This window comes from Lemur catta, chromosome 14 (genome assembly GCF_020740605.2).
Source record: "Lemur catta isolate mLemCat1 chromosome 14, mLemCat1.pri, whole genome shotgun sequence".
NCBI classification, from domain to species: Eukaryota; Metazoa; Chordata; class Mammalia; order Primates; family Lemuridae; genus Lemur; species Lemur catta.
The window spans coordinates 27,071,371-27,086,739 of NC_059141.1; the positions used below are offsets into that span (position 1 = coordinate 27,071,371).

At 37.0% G+C, this 15,369-nt stretch overlaps 1 protein-coding gene across 1 annotated transcript in view; it reads right to left on the reverse strand.

Moving 5' to 3' along the window:
- Positions 1 to 15,369, reverse strand: part of CC2D2B (coiled-coil and C2 domain containing 2B) — a 79,691-nt gene that overhangs the window by 44,083 nt on the left and 20,239 nt on the right. Inside the window, exons 11-15 of the mRNA XM_045567909.1 lie at positions 10,658 to 10,798; positions 7,615 to 7,623; positions 5,267 to 5,360; positions 4,946 to 5,064; positions 2,534 to 2,711 (exon numbers count right to left, since the gene is read on the reverse strand). Of these exons, the coding sequence (XP_045423865.1) occupies positions 2,534 to 2,711; positions 4,946 to 5,064; positions 5,267 to 5,360; positions 7,615 to 7,623; positions 10,658 to 10,798 (541 nt within the window). The remainder of the gene's footprint in view (positions 1 to 2,533; positions 2,712 to 4,945; positions 5,065 to 5,266; positions 5,361 to 7,614; positions 7,624 to 10,657; positions 10,799 to 15,369) is intronic.

The following is a 15,369-nucleotide window of genomic DNA, read 5'->3' on the forward strand; positions in this document are numbered from 1 at the left end:
GGAGCCAGGAGTTTGATGTTGCTGTGAGCTAGGCTGAGACCATGGCACTCTAGCCCAGGCGACAGAGCGAGACTGTCTCAGGAAGGAAAAAAAAAAAAAAGACAAAGAAAAAGGGAGAATCACTGGCTTGTGGAATCCAAGGACAAGTTAAACAAGCTATGACAGTGGGAGAGGGAGGAAAAGTTCTGGAAGAAGGGAAAAAGGAGGTGCTAAGTAGAAAGTACCATAGGGGTTCAGTGGGTACCAAACCCAGGTCTTCTGATTCTCTATGCTGTGCTTTCTACTACAATGCCATGCAAATTCACTGCCATAACTATAAACCAAACTTTTTTTCAATAGAAAAATGTCATTTTAACCTATACTATTTTGTCAGTGCTTGGGGAAACAGTGACATGTGCTCTAAGAAGGAAATCAAGGGGGAAAACTGCCCCTTGGAAGGTAAGAAAAAATGTGCCAATCAAAATGATGGCTGATTAGCAGAGAAAGCAAAGAAAAACGAAAGTCAAATAAGCACATATTTTTTTTCTGGTCATCTAAATGCTTTCTTGTAAGAGTGAATTTAAGCCAACACACTGTTCTCTTTGACAAAGGCATCCCTAGCGTAGAAAGGTTCGTAGGAGGTGCAGGCCTGGGAAAGAAATTTTTTTTAGGGGCAGAGTATCCAACTCCTGGGCTCAAGTGATTCTCCCACCTCAGCCTCCTGAGTAGCTGGGATTATAGGCATGTGCCATAATCCTCTTATTTTCCTCTTCTTATGCCTAGAAGTTTCTTAACCATTCTGTCTGGGAGTGGCTTCCAGCAGGAAAGGACCACTGGCAGTAGAAGAAGGGGCAGACAAGCTCCTCTTTCTCCCCTATCCCTAAATTCCTGAGTCTTCTGCCTCTACCCATTTTCCTTCTCAATCTCCAGAGACTTTACCAATAATTCTTGAAACTTTTGCTGAGTTCCCAGTGCTGGAGTGAGAAATTTCTTATTGTAAATCAATAAATTGACTAACTAAAAAGAGAAAATGAACTGATAAATATATTCAAATGTTGAATTGGCATTCTGATTTTATACTTCAGCTTTGTGAATTAGCTTAGGGTTTGTAGAAGGATTCTCAGTGGCCTGTAAAATCCAGGTTCTCTGATTATGGCTGGAGGCCAGCCCCTGGACAGTGGTAAGTGGACAAAGGTAGAAAACTGCACCATAGTGAGGCCTCCCGGGAGACAGTCTTGCATCCTGATGACAGTTATCAACACCACTGTGTGGCTGAGGCTGAGCATCTTAAAAGTGTTAAGAATGAAAATGGGCATTATAAATGAAGCGGCTAGAATTTGTAAAAGTTCAGATGTAGAAAACTGCAAGGATGTATGGGAAAAAGAAAAGCAGTTCAGTCTGGCAGAATTGAAGAGTAAAGAGGAAAGTAAGAAATGAAGTAGAAATATAAGTTAGAATCTGTTAGGCTAGGGCATAGAGATTTACTTTGCAATTTTTGCAGCTGCTAATGGTACAATTTGTAGAGACAAGCTAGATTCCTCTCCTTCCCTGCCTCTTGGTATATTAGGATGATGTGCTAAGTGATAGGATGCATGAAGGACTCAAAATACACATTTACCTATTTGGGGAAGCAGATTTTAAACCTCAAGTGATTGGACTATTATATCACAATTTATTTTAGGTTAAACAGTAGGAAAATATAGTCAGCATATTTTTAATGTAGGAATTTACACAGAGGGAGATTGTAAAGATGATAGGAACTTGAATAAATAATACCCAATAGAGCATCTATCAGGGATAGAACAAAATTATCTTAGGCATTATAAAAATAATTTTGATTTAGATTTGTAATTATAATCCTCTCCCTACTCCTCAAGCTCCACCTTCCACAAATCTTTATTCCCTCCTAACTTTTCTTTCAGGTCTAGCTTCAAGTTTAACCCCTATATGAGCCATCAGGACTTCCTGTTTAGACTCCTTTACTGCCTCTATTTTTTTCCATCATCCTATTTTCTTCTTCCTTTAGCACAGGGGTTCTTATGGTGAGATCTCTGGACAGGGTTCAGGGGTCTTGTGTATATACTTTCATCTGATTTTTAAAGGGATCCAAAATCCAAAACAGATGAAGAACAGATACATCAAGAGACCGAAGCCACCAAGTCAGGGCTGGGGCAATGTGGAGAAATCATTCCACACTTAAAATAGCTATGCTACTCATTATACTTTAAGAAACTCTCTTCCACCTCACTTGAGAATGAATAGTAATGCTGTACATCCAGGGTGGGCAGAAATTTTAGCAGGAGAAAAGTATTTGGAACAACTACAAATCAAATAAAAGATTATATTATAAATTAAGATTAATTATAAATATCTTGCCTATATTGAGATTAGGGATAATCTCAATATAAAATATATAAAATGATCCATCTCTTAATATAAAAGAAATTACCACATATGTTAGTAGCTAATAAAAAATTTTAAATTATGTATGGCATAATACATACATTAGATGCAAAAGATACATAAGATACCAAAGTAAATGACAGTGGCATACCTTCAAGCAAATTGTTTCAGGCCAATATAATAACTGCATATTGAAAATTTGCTGAAACATGACTTTAAAATCAAACTGTAGGGAAGATACTGAAGTACGAGAAACTTGCTTATCATTGTAAAATATTTTAATAAAGTACTTAAGCTTCTGAATTTTGGCTCTCCTCTTTTGTTCATGCCTAAAAATTAAATAAACCTTTAATTGACCCTTGAAAACGGAATGGATACAAAATAGTGTTCTTTCAAAATGTACTGTAGCATGTTAAAATGAAGGTGATATTTTTAGAGGACAAATGGTATCTTTAAATCAAATAACACTTGTCTACGTGTGGATAAAAGTTTCTCATTCTCAAATGTTTTTAATGAAAAATATGTACTCGGAAATAGAAAAAGAACTAAAATCAAGGTACTTTAAATCATTCAGCTATTATTTTACTAAATTATAACATAAAGAGATTACAGCACTTATCCACCAGATGTCTTACAAGAGGAGACAACTAAGGGACTGGGGAATGCGGGGAGGGGGCTCGAATAAAAAATTTAAAAATATTTTCTAACTTTTAAAAGACACACACACACCATGTTTTCAATAACTTCAAGGATGTAGCTCTAAGGCAATAGGCCTGTTGTGTCCTCTTAAAGGTCTTTGTAGATCCCCTTAGGCTTTAGGCTGTATACCCCTTTTCCCAGGACAGTGGGGAAGCTATTCTTTCTCTGAACCTAAAGATCAGAGAGGCAAGCCAGGTTACATCCCTGGGGCTTCTGTGGAAATATTTTTACAGGGAATAAATTGATTCTGTGAGTGATATAAAACTCCTAGTCTTTCATCCATTCATTCATTCACTCAACCAACATTTATTGACTATCTTCTCAGCTGCAAGGCAACTAGCCTAGTGATGTTTAAGAACACCTTCTTTTTCAGAAGAGAGAAGACTGGAATAAAAGCCCTAGGCTGAAACATAAAATCCCCTTCTGCTTCCACCCTAATCATCCTGTGAGCCCAGTGTCTCTCTGCCCCATTATCTGCCCATCTCTGTAATGTTCTCAGAGGATTAGGGGACATCTAATATCTCCTATCTCCCTGTGGGCCTCTTTTGACTATCTTCCCAATTACTTTTAGAGAAATATCTAAATAAAAGTTACCCTTTATGTTGCCCTCTAATAGTAGTTTTAACAATGAGCTCATGAATTGATTATGAAAATTTCTTAATTCAGGACTATATTTATCTTAAGGAAATCTTGCCTTTTTCTTCACCTGTAAATTCTTTTTAATTTCTCTCTAACCTCTGTATTCCTCTCACTTCTATCCTTGATATCAACATATTATTCTTTTCTAGAGAATCAATTTTTATTAAACTGAACGTTTTAAATGAATGACAACAATGCTACCAGATAGCAATAGCTTTGAAAGTTAATAAGGCATTATATTTCCTTTTGCCTGGACTTCCACTAAGTTTTAGTTTAGGTTTTCCACACATCTTCTTTCTCTTTGTTTTTTTTTTCCCCTCCAACTTCCATTCTATGGCTCCTTTTTTCTTACTGTCGTTTAGATAGTCTTCATTTACATAATAAATCCTATTTTGGAAGGAGGTGTGCAATAAACAAAGGATTGCTTCACTGCTGCACTTCTCTGGTCAGAAAGAGAGTGGTGATAATTGTGTCTTTGTGTCTGCTACTCTATGTTCCTTTTAAAATGTAAATATCCATTCACTCATTTAATAAATAGGAATATTTCTCAGACACCCACTATGTTCCAACACTGCTGAATGATGCACGTTCACAATACTCGAAGATGGACCGGTACAAAGTGTGCTATGGGATAGAGATGTTGAAAAATTGGACCTAGTGCTCTAAGTTGCTGTATCCATAAACCTTGTAGGTGAGAGAAATGGGGATATGTATGATGTCTGTTTTTGCATAAGGTCCAGAAAATTGTCCAGAGGGCCCTCTTGATATGGAATAGTTTTTATGAGAGCCAGGGGTCCTTTAACAAGCAGAGGTTATGGCATAATCTTATTTTTCATAGTAGTTTATATCCCACCTATCTATACCTGAACAAAAATTATTATCATAGCAAAATGAGAAACCCAATTCTCAATATATGAAGCTTAGTAGTGAAGACATTATAGCCTCTATAGCAAACATGACTGGAATATATCCCACATCAGCCATGTATTAGATGTGTTACCCTGGGCAACTTAACCTTCCATAAGCATAAATTCCCCCATCTCTAAGATGAGGATAATATCAGACTTCACAAGAGCTATGGTAACAATTAAATGTGAAAATGCATTTTTAAAAACTTAGCAGAGTATGAGGCATATGGCACTCACGCAAGAAATCTAACATTATTAAAAACAATATAAGTAATAGACAATATACAATGAAGAAATAATTCTTAAAAAGTGCTTACAGTGAACACTTGGATAAGTTTGTTAATTCTGCAGTGAAGGAAAGTTGTGGCATCAAAGTAATTGGCTTTATTCTTTCAATTTCTACTTCTTCAAATTCTGCACCTAAATATGACAGTTTCTAGAAATCAAAAAATAAATATATAATTTACCATTAACATTTCTTATGTAGGATACGTGTTCTTAAAATTAAACTTTTATTCCCTATATTTGTCATTTTGTTGGATATCTGTTACAAATACCAAGATTTCCTGAATTCTACCAAACAATAAACTATTATAACTAGTTAAGATGAATTGAATATTATTTTACAATATAAATACCTCCTGGTTTTCTTCATTAAGTGCTTTTCCTTTAGTTTTCTTCTCAGTCTGAGATATTTCTGACATTTGCTCTTGTTCTTGTGCATATTTATTCCTAATAAGTAGAATTATTTAAAGCAGAAATAACAGCAGTATTAGAGAGTTGTTAGAGGTCTTGTCAAAACACACACACACACACACACACACACACACACACACACCCAATCTCTTACAACAAATTATTTTGTATCCTAATGAAATTATCAATATGATAAACATAAAAAAAACTTCATAAACTTGTTCTTAGCTTTCACAGATTTCTCGCTAGTCTGTAAATTCACCATTAGTGTTTACAGCCCTTTTTAAGGGCATCAAGAAACCTTTCCCTGCCAGGCATGCTAGCTCACGCCTGTAATCCTAGCACTCTGGGAGGCTGAGGTGGGAGGATCGCTTGAGCTTAGGAGTTCAAGATCAGCCTGAGCAAGAGCAAGAGCCCGTCTCTACTAAAAATAGAAAAAAAAAAAAAAATAGAAAAAGAAAAAAAAACTTTCCTCTGGTGAGAATAAGTAACCAGGGGAATGGGGAAGTATAAATTAATGTATACACACCGTATTTCCTCTCATTTTTCTTCCTCTCATATTTTTTAAGCTCTGAGAACATGACAAGGTATAAGGACAGGTAACCACAGTGATGTTAAGTGTTTATGCATAAACAGTATGTAGTTCATGACATTAGTACTATTGCTGCCACTGCTACCTCTACTACTAGCTAACACTTATGCAGTACTTAATAAGTATGTGCCAGGTAATGTTCTGAGTACTTTACACATATTAACTAATTTAATTCTCACAGCTCCATGAAGTAGGTACTATTACTATTCTTCTACTATTAGTAGTTCAACAAAATCCCTGTTATCTCAAACTATGTCAGAAAATAATTGATGTAGTTGTTTTTCTGATAGCTTAAAGGTTTACTCTTTTGAGCACAAAGTTTTGTTTTTTAATTTTCATCATTTAAGAAGGAAACCCTTTGGTAAAGTAGGATTATATACTCTGTTGGGAATGGAAAATGGGGTGCAGCTATTTTAGAAAACAGTCTGGCAGGTCCTCAAAATGTTAAGCATTAAGTTACTATATGACCCAACAATTCCACTCCTAGGTATATAACCAAAAGAAATAAAAACATATGTCCACACATACGAGGAGTAACTGCTAATGGGAAGATGGTTTCTTTTCGGATGTGACTAAAATGTTCTAAGATTGAATTGTAGCAATTGTAAAAGCCATTGAACTGTACATTTTAAATGGGTGAACTGTATGGTATGAAAATCATATCTCAATAGAGCTGTTTAAAAGCTATTGTGACCTGAGACACCCCCTTACCAACTACTATGGACCCTAAGGTGAAGGAAACACAAGTTTCCTATGGGTCGAGGGTTCAGGGCCCGGCTGGCATGGCACATTTCTAAATTCTTAAGGCCATGAGAAAAACCACGCTCTTGCTCAACTCCCTAACAATAGGCACTATCAGACCCCTCCTAATTCTGATTTATAACCCAGACCACTACAACTCTCACTGGACAGAGGACTGGCCTTAACAAACATTCTCTTCTGATGAGCAACTGCAGACCTTAAGCCAGTGCAACCAGCTTACAGAGGCTGTGCACAAATTGTCTTTGTGTCCTACAGTTCACCTTTTGACATAAAGAGCCAAATTCCATCTCATTTTAATGCTAAAACCCTGCCCCAAAGCGAACATGGGATGTATTTTACATATATATTTACCCATTGGGTATAGCTTTCCCCCCAAATCTGCAGAATATTTATGACTCTATTATGTAATACAGACCCTATAAGGCATAAAAACCCAAACTGCCCCTTTCGTCCTCTAAGAGAGAACACCTTCAGCACATGCCAGAGACTATCTCATCCTGGTTTGCAAACTATCACCAAAAATCTCTCCTTTCTATTATCTTTCTACTATTTAGCTACCCTGGTGGTCTTTTGGACCAGTGGTCCCCAACCTTTTTGGCACCGGGGACCAGTTTCATGGAAGACAATTTTTCCGTGGACAGGGTGGGGGTGCAAGGTGGTGGGGGGTGGAGTTCAGGCAGTGATGCAATGGGGAGCAGCTGTAAATACAGATGAAGCTTCACTCTTTCCCTCTAGCTCACCTCCTGCTGTGCTTCCCGCTTCCTAAGTTTCATGGGAGACACTTTTTCCACAGATGGTGGAGGGGCTGGGGGCAGAGCTCTGTGGCCAGGTCCCTAACAGGCCACAGACTGGTACCAGTCAGCAGCCTGGGGTTGGGGACTGCAGTTTTGGACAGCACTATTATTAATAGAAGGTTTTTGCCTTCTGAAATAGAACATAGGGAGCCTAGTATGGATATTACCTGTATGGTCTATGCCTTACTTTTCTCATCTGAAAATTAGGTTGTTATGAAGATTAAATGCACTAATTCATGTAAAGTGCTCAGCCCAAGGCTTGGGGTAAAAGAAACAGTTAATAAATATTATTGTTTTCCTCTGATTTAGGGTAATCACTATGACATCAATTAACCTGCTGTTCTTTAATACAGTGGTTCTCAAACTTTGTTACATATTAAAATCATCTGAGGAGCTTTTTAACATGTCCATTGGTATGGGGTATGTCCAGACTATACCCCATACCAATTAATCAGAACAGTGGTTTATAAAATTCCCCCAGGTGATTCCAATGTGCAATAATTTAGAGAATAGCTGTTATTGTAACTTACAGAATGGGTATTCTACCAAGAATGCCTTTTGGGGGAGGTTACTGAGGCAGTGATCTTAGATCCATAGCTTCCTCTTTTCTATTCTGGGCCAAGTGCCTCTGGGAAGTGATGACAGGCCTCAAGTTATTCTACCAAATGCTCTGGGGTTTCCAGCTTGTATAGCTTGCACTTTCTCATTTTAAAAGCCTCCTTGACAGTTATCTGAATCTTCTCCAGGTAGGTAATGCCTAATAGAGGGCACAGGTGAAGAAAATATGCAGGAATCTTGGTTCTCGATGCTATTTACCAGTGCTGTGGTTTGGATTCCATGGCCAGAAGACAACAAAGGCTACAGCTACTTGCCCAGCCAGTTTCTCTAAACTTAATGCAGTGTTGCTAACATTTGACAAGGAGAATTTATTGCCTGAATGAGAAGAGAGAGCTACAGCCTCAATTTCCTGCTACCTCATTTCTGCCACTATCACTTTACAAAACTTGCTCTAGTTAAAATTATCAATAACCTCTATGTCAGGAAATCCAATGAACATTTTTAGTCCTGAATTTAACTGATATTTCAGAAGCATTAAACACTGTTAACCACTTCCTCCTACTTACAATGACTCCCTTTTTTTTGCCTCTGTGACAAAACACTCTAACGGGTGCTTCTCTCTCCCTTCTCTGGTTTCTCCTCCTCTACCTAGTCATTCAAAGCAATTTCTCAAGACTCGGTCCTTAGCTGTCTTCTCATATTGTTCCCTACCCTCTCCCTAAGCAGTTTCATGTACATCCATGGCTTCAATTGTGATTACTCTGCAACAGACTTTCATACTTTTATTTCTAGCACAAACCATACATCTCACTGCTCACTCAATTGCTTTATTCAGTGATATCTCAAAGGCATATCAAATTCAACATGCCCCAAACTAATTATATGAAGAAAAGCTAACTCAAGGGAAGTGTCTAGGTCTCAGATCTTATTGTCATAAATACTGTCTTTCCTAAAGGCCTGGCTACAGTTTATTCAGTTAGGACTCACAAGGACCAAGTTTGTTGTGAGGTCAATAGTGGTAACCTTGGCCAGAAAACAGAGTTTCCAGAAACATCTTCCAACGTATAGCTCTTCTAGACGATTAGAATGATACGTTAACTGCTTAAACTAAATGCCCCAATTTAGGATCACTCGGGCTAGCCCTGCTAGAGCCAACCTGGTCACTGACAGAGTAGGATTTAGTTCAGAGGTCTCCAACTAGACATAGTCTGGAGAGGTGAATGTTTCCAAAGTCCACTGAAAAAGTTGATTGTTAAATGTCAGGAAGAACAAACTCATAGGGCCTCAGGTGGGACTGAAGCTCAGAGCAGTGGCAACAACAAGAGTTGTTGGTGAACACGAAATATGGGTCCGGAGCCAGTGTTCTCAGTAATTTTCCTCTTTTGCTCATGACTTCATGATGCATGGCTGTGTCAGGCTGGTTTAAAGGATTAGAGGCAAGTCATTAGAGTTATTTTAATTCAGCAGTCTAAGATAAAGTTCCATGCTAGGTTTAGGTTTAGAAATTGTCGGAAGCACATTTGTTGAAAAAACACTGTAGCATGAGAAAAAATCAACAAAATAAACATCTTTCTTAGTCGCCTGAAATTACACTAAACTTTTATACTTTTAAAAAACAGAAAACCGGCCAGGCGCTGTGGCTCACACCTGTAATCCTAGCACTCTGGGAGGCTGAGGCGGGCGGATTGTTTGAGCTCAGGAGTTCGAGACCAGCTGGAGCAAGAGCGAGACCCCGTCTCTACTAAAAATAGAAAAGAAATTATATGGACAGCTAAAAAAACATATATATATATAGAAAAAATTAGCCAGGCATGCTGGTACATGCCTGTAGTCCCAGCTACTCGGGAGGCTGAGGCAGGAGAATTGCTTAAGCCCAGGAGTTTGAGGTTGCTGTGAGCTAGGCTGACAGCCACAGCACTCTAGCCCAGGCAACAGAGTGAGACTCTGTCTAAAAAAAAAAAAAAAAAAATAACCAGGACAATGGGTTGTGGTTAGGAAACTAGTTATTTCCCTGTGAGTTCACAAACAGCCTAAGTGTTTAGTTTTGAATTGTAATTATCTACTCCACTAGACTGAGGAGACCTTTATGCTTTTATGACTTTATCCAATTATCCAAAATATGTTTCACCTGGGAGTAAGATTGCTGGGTCTATATTTAACTTTATAAGAAAGTGCCAAACTGTTTCCAAAGTGGCTGTACCATTTTGCATTCCCACCAGCAATGAATCAAAGTTTTGTTGCTCAGCGTCCTTTCCAGCATTTGTTAGTGTCTTTTCTTATTTTTGTTTTATTTGGGATTTTAGCCATTCTAATATGTGTGTAGTAGTATTTCATTGTAGTTTTAATTTGCATTTCTCTACTGACATGACATGATGCTGCACATCCTTTCATGTGTTCATTTGCCATTTGTGTACATTCTTTAGTGAAGTGTCTGTTCAAATCCTTTGCCCATTTTTAAATTGGGTTGTCTTCTTACTAAGTTGTAGAAATTGTTTATATATTCAAGATACATGTCTTTGTTGAAACAGTTGTCTAGCTTCTGGATTTTTTCCCAGTTACTATAAATTCCCAGTTATTCACTGACAGTTTCCAGGAGACCAATAAGAGCAAATAGAGCAGCCACTTACCTCTGGACCTGTAACTTTATCGGGGTGCTTGTAAACCCTTGCCATCGTCGAAGAGATTTTATCTGTTTCCAAGTCCGTATTATACTACGTAGTAGGGAGAAGTCCTTTTCCCTTTCTAAGTCATATAGCTGTTTAGTATTACTACAATAATGGTAGATCAAAAATATTTTGGTAGATTAGAACCATAAGTCATTAAAAATGGCATGGAAGAATGGTATTGCATTAACTCTTCTGAACCACCTCCCCACTTTATTTTTTTTTTCATTTTACCCACATCTGAACCCCCTACCTTATTATTTTTTATGTTATTCACTGAAATTCCACTATTAGAAATTCATCCCTTTATGACTTAAAAGTTTTTCACTATTCAAAAGTGCTCTGCTAAAATGCAAATGTTCCTGAGAAAGGAAATATCCTAGTTAGAACTCTGCAAGATTTTGAAGTACCAAAGAGAGAAGAGCAATAGTGGAAGAAAGAAAATAGTGAGAGAAAGATGGGTAGAAAGCCATAGTGGGGGACTGGTTTAGATTCAGGATGTCAAAATCTCAAGAAGCCTTGATGGGAAAGGATAGTGATGGCCCCAGACCACAGAGTTTGAGTTACTCTAAGAAAATGCTGGGGAGAGATTCTTATTTCATTAATGTGCATGAGGATAGAATATATGCCTTTCAAAACTCAGTTTATATCACTTCCTTGGTGCAGCCATCCTGAATACCACTCAAACACAAAATTAAAATTTCTTACCATAGCCTGTTATGCTTATCCTTTTTAATACTCATAAAACTTTCTATAACTCATTCAATGTCTGTTTCCCCATGTGATTTCAAGGTTCAGTATACTGTGGGTAACAACAGGTATGTACTGTAAATAATACCAACATTTTGTGTAACCCCATATCACCTCCCAATCCATTCTTGTAGCTGAAGTGTTGAACAAATATACATAAAGGAGTATTCTCCTTTAGGCCATTTTGAATAAGTGCTACTAGAAGTGTGATGTAGTAGAAAGAAGAGCAATATCCTTAAAGTCAGACAAACCCATTTTTTTTTTAAATTTCAGAGTGTTAGGAGGTACACACACTTTGGCTACATATATTGCCTTTGCACTGCCCAAGTCAGAGCTACAAGTGTGCAGAACCCTCAGAAAGTGCACACTGCACCCATTAGGTGTGAATGTACCTATCCCCTCCACGCCCTCCCACCTGCTCAACACCCGATAGATGTTACTTCCATATGTGTACATAAGTGTTGATCAGTTAGTGCCAATTTAATGGTGAGTACATGTGGTGTTTGTTTTTGCATTATTGTGATATTTTACTTAGAAGAATGGGCTCTAGCTCCATCAAGGATAATACAAGAGGTATTAGTTCACCATTGTTTTTTATGGCTGAGTAGTACTCCATTATATACATATACCACATTTTATTAACCCACTCATGTATTAAAGGGCACTTTGGTTGTTTCCACATCTTTGCAATTGTGAATTGTGCTGCTATAAATATTTGAGTGCAGATGTATTTATTAAAGAATGTATTTTTTTCCTTTGGGTAAATACCCAGTAGTGGGATTGCTGGATCAAATGGTAGTTCTACTTGTATCTCTTTGAGGTATCTCCATATTGCTTTCCACAGAGGTTGTACTAGTTTGCAGTCCTATTATCAGTGTACGAGTGTTCCTATCTCTCCGCATCCATGCTAACATGTGTTGTTTTGGGACTTTTTGATAAAAGCCATCACAACACTGATTGTGTTACAAATCAGTAACACAAATGATACTCATCTGTATACACTGATTTTGAGGTAAGTGACATCTCATTGTGATTTTTATTTGCATTTCCCTGATGATTAGAGATGTTGACCATTTTTGCATATGTTTGTTGTCCATGAGTCTGTCTTTTTTTGAAAAGTTTCTGTTCATGTCCTTTGCCCATTTTTTAATATGGCTGTGATTTTTTCTTGTTAATTTCCTGAGTTCTATACAGATTCTAGTTATCAGCCCTTTATTGTAGCTACAGCATGCAAATATTTTCTCTCATTCTGTAGGTTGTCTGTTCGTGCTTGTGATAGTTTCCTTAGCTCTGCAGAAACTTTTTAATGAGATCAGGTCCCATTTATTTATTTTTGTTGCTGCTGTGTTTGCTTTTGGGGTCTTCTTCATAAATTCTTTGCCTAGGTCAATGTCCATAAGAGTTTTTCCAACATTTTCTTCTAAAATCCTTATGGTTTCATGCCTTAGGTTTAAGTCTCTTACCCATCTTGAGTTGACTTTTGTGAGAAGTGAGAGGTACAGATCCTGTTTCAGTCTTCCACATGTGGTTATCCAATTTTTCCAGCACAATTTGTTGAATAGGGATTCTTTTACCAGTGTATGTTTTTGCCTGCTTTGTCAAAGATCAGATGGCTGTATGAGGATGGCTGTTTTATATCTGAGTTCTCAGTCCTGTTCCATTGGTCTATGTCTCTGTTCTTGTGCCAGTACCATGCTGTTTTGGTTACTATAGCCTTGTAGTACAGCTTGAAGTCTGGTAAATTGAAGCCTCCTAATTTCTTCTTTTTACTTAAAGTTGCTTTAGCTATACGAGGTCTTCTCTGGTTCCATATGAAACATAGAATTATTTTTTCTAGATCTGTGAAAAATGACGTTGGCATTTAAATATGGATTGCATTAAATCTGTAGATCATTTTGGGTAGTATAGACATTTTAACAATGCTGATTCTCCCAATCCATGAGCATGATATGGTTTTCCATCTGTTTCCATCCTCTGCTATTTCCTTCCTTGGTGTTTTGTAGTTCTCCCTGTAGAGGTCTTACACCTCCTTAGTTAAATATATCCCTAGGTATTTTATTTTCTTTGTTGCTATTGTGAAAGTTAATGAGTCTTTGATTTGGTTCTCAGTTTGACTGTTGTTGACGTATATGAATGTTACTGATTTGTGTACACTGATTTTGTTACCTGAGCCAGGAAAGGACTCAACAAAAAAGAAAACTACAGACCAATATTCCTTATGAATATAGATGCAAAAATTCTCAATAAAATCCTAGCAAATTGAATTCAGCTGCTCATCAAAAAAATAATCCATCACAACCAAGTGGGCTTCATCCCAGGGATGCAAGGATGGTTCAATATATGCAAATCAATAAATGCAATTCACCACATAAACAGAAGTAAAAACAAGACCGTATGATCCTCTCAATAGAAGCAGAAAAAGCATTTGACAAAATTCAGCACCATTTTATAAGAATGCTTAACAAAATAGGCATAGACAGGTCTTAGCTCAAAATGATAAAAGCCATATATGACAAACCCACAGCCAACATCATACTGAACAGGGAAAAATTGAAAGCATTCCCTGTTGGAACTGGAACCAGACAAGGTTGCCCTCTATCACCACTTCTGTTCAATAGATTTATCAATCACAGTGCTCTCTTGGCAGAATCTTTGGAGCTTTCTAGATACAAGATCATATTGTCAGCAAAGAGCAACAGTTTGACTTCGTCTGCCCCCATTTGGATGCCCTTGATTTCCTTATCTTGTCTGATTGATTTGGCTAGGACTTCCAGCACTATGTTGAAAATCTCAAAGTCTTTTATATTCAGAGGATTTAAATCACTCAGTGCAGAAACCCAATACAAAAAAATACAGCCAGGAAATCTCCTTATGTTTGCAAATTAAGAAATACATGTCTAAATAATCTATTTGTCAAAGAAAATATCATATTGATAAATAGAAAATATTTTGAATCTACTGTTAAAAATTACTATGTACCAAAATTTCTGAGGTACAGCTGAAATAGTTCTTAGAGGAAAATTTGTTGATTTAAATACATATATTAGAGAAAAAGAAAAGTGAAAATGAATGAGCTAATCCTTCTTACCAAGTTAGGATAAAGGACAGGAGTAATGAAATAATAAAGAGAAGACTAGAACTTAATAAAACTGTAATAGAGAAAAATCAATAAACCCAAATGTTTCATAAAAATTGATAAGGTTTTAAATTTTAGCTTTATGTCCATAAATATAGTGTAGGGAGTGTTAGAAGGATGAGAGAGATTAACTTCTAGCTTCTGCAGGACACTGTTCCCTGTCTCCAGACCATCCTGCACCCTCCCACTTCCACCTTCCCAATCCCTTCAAGCACTTGCCAAAAGTGGACTCTGTCTCTTAGCTACCTTCTACTGATGGGCTGGCATACCAAGACAGAGATAGTACACTCATTTGAGTTTTTTTGACCTCTGATATCCTCTTTTACCTCTCATAAACATGTTAGGTCTTTGGTGCTTTTAAGAAGAAAAACTGTATTTCATCCATACTTTTTTTTTTTAAATCTATCTTTGGCGGGAATGGTAGGCCTCTATTACTGAAGTGACAGTCCAATGAATTTTTCTTTGCTTCTTTAAATTTTAATTAATTAGATTTAATTTTTTTTACTATTCTCTTTTTTTCTTCTATTGAATTTTTAAAGTCTATTTTGTCTGATATTTGTATACCCACCCCTGCTGTTTTTTGGTTACTATTTGGCATGGAGTATCTTTTTTTTTATCCTTTTACTTTCAATCTATTTGTGTCTTTGGATCTACAGTGAGTATGGTATAAATACCATATAGTTGGATCATGTGTTTTTATCCATTCTGCCAATCTCTTTTGATTGGGAGTTAAAGTAATTACTGATAAAGAGAGACCAGCATGTCCTAGTCTTTAATATCTGGCTCCAAA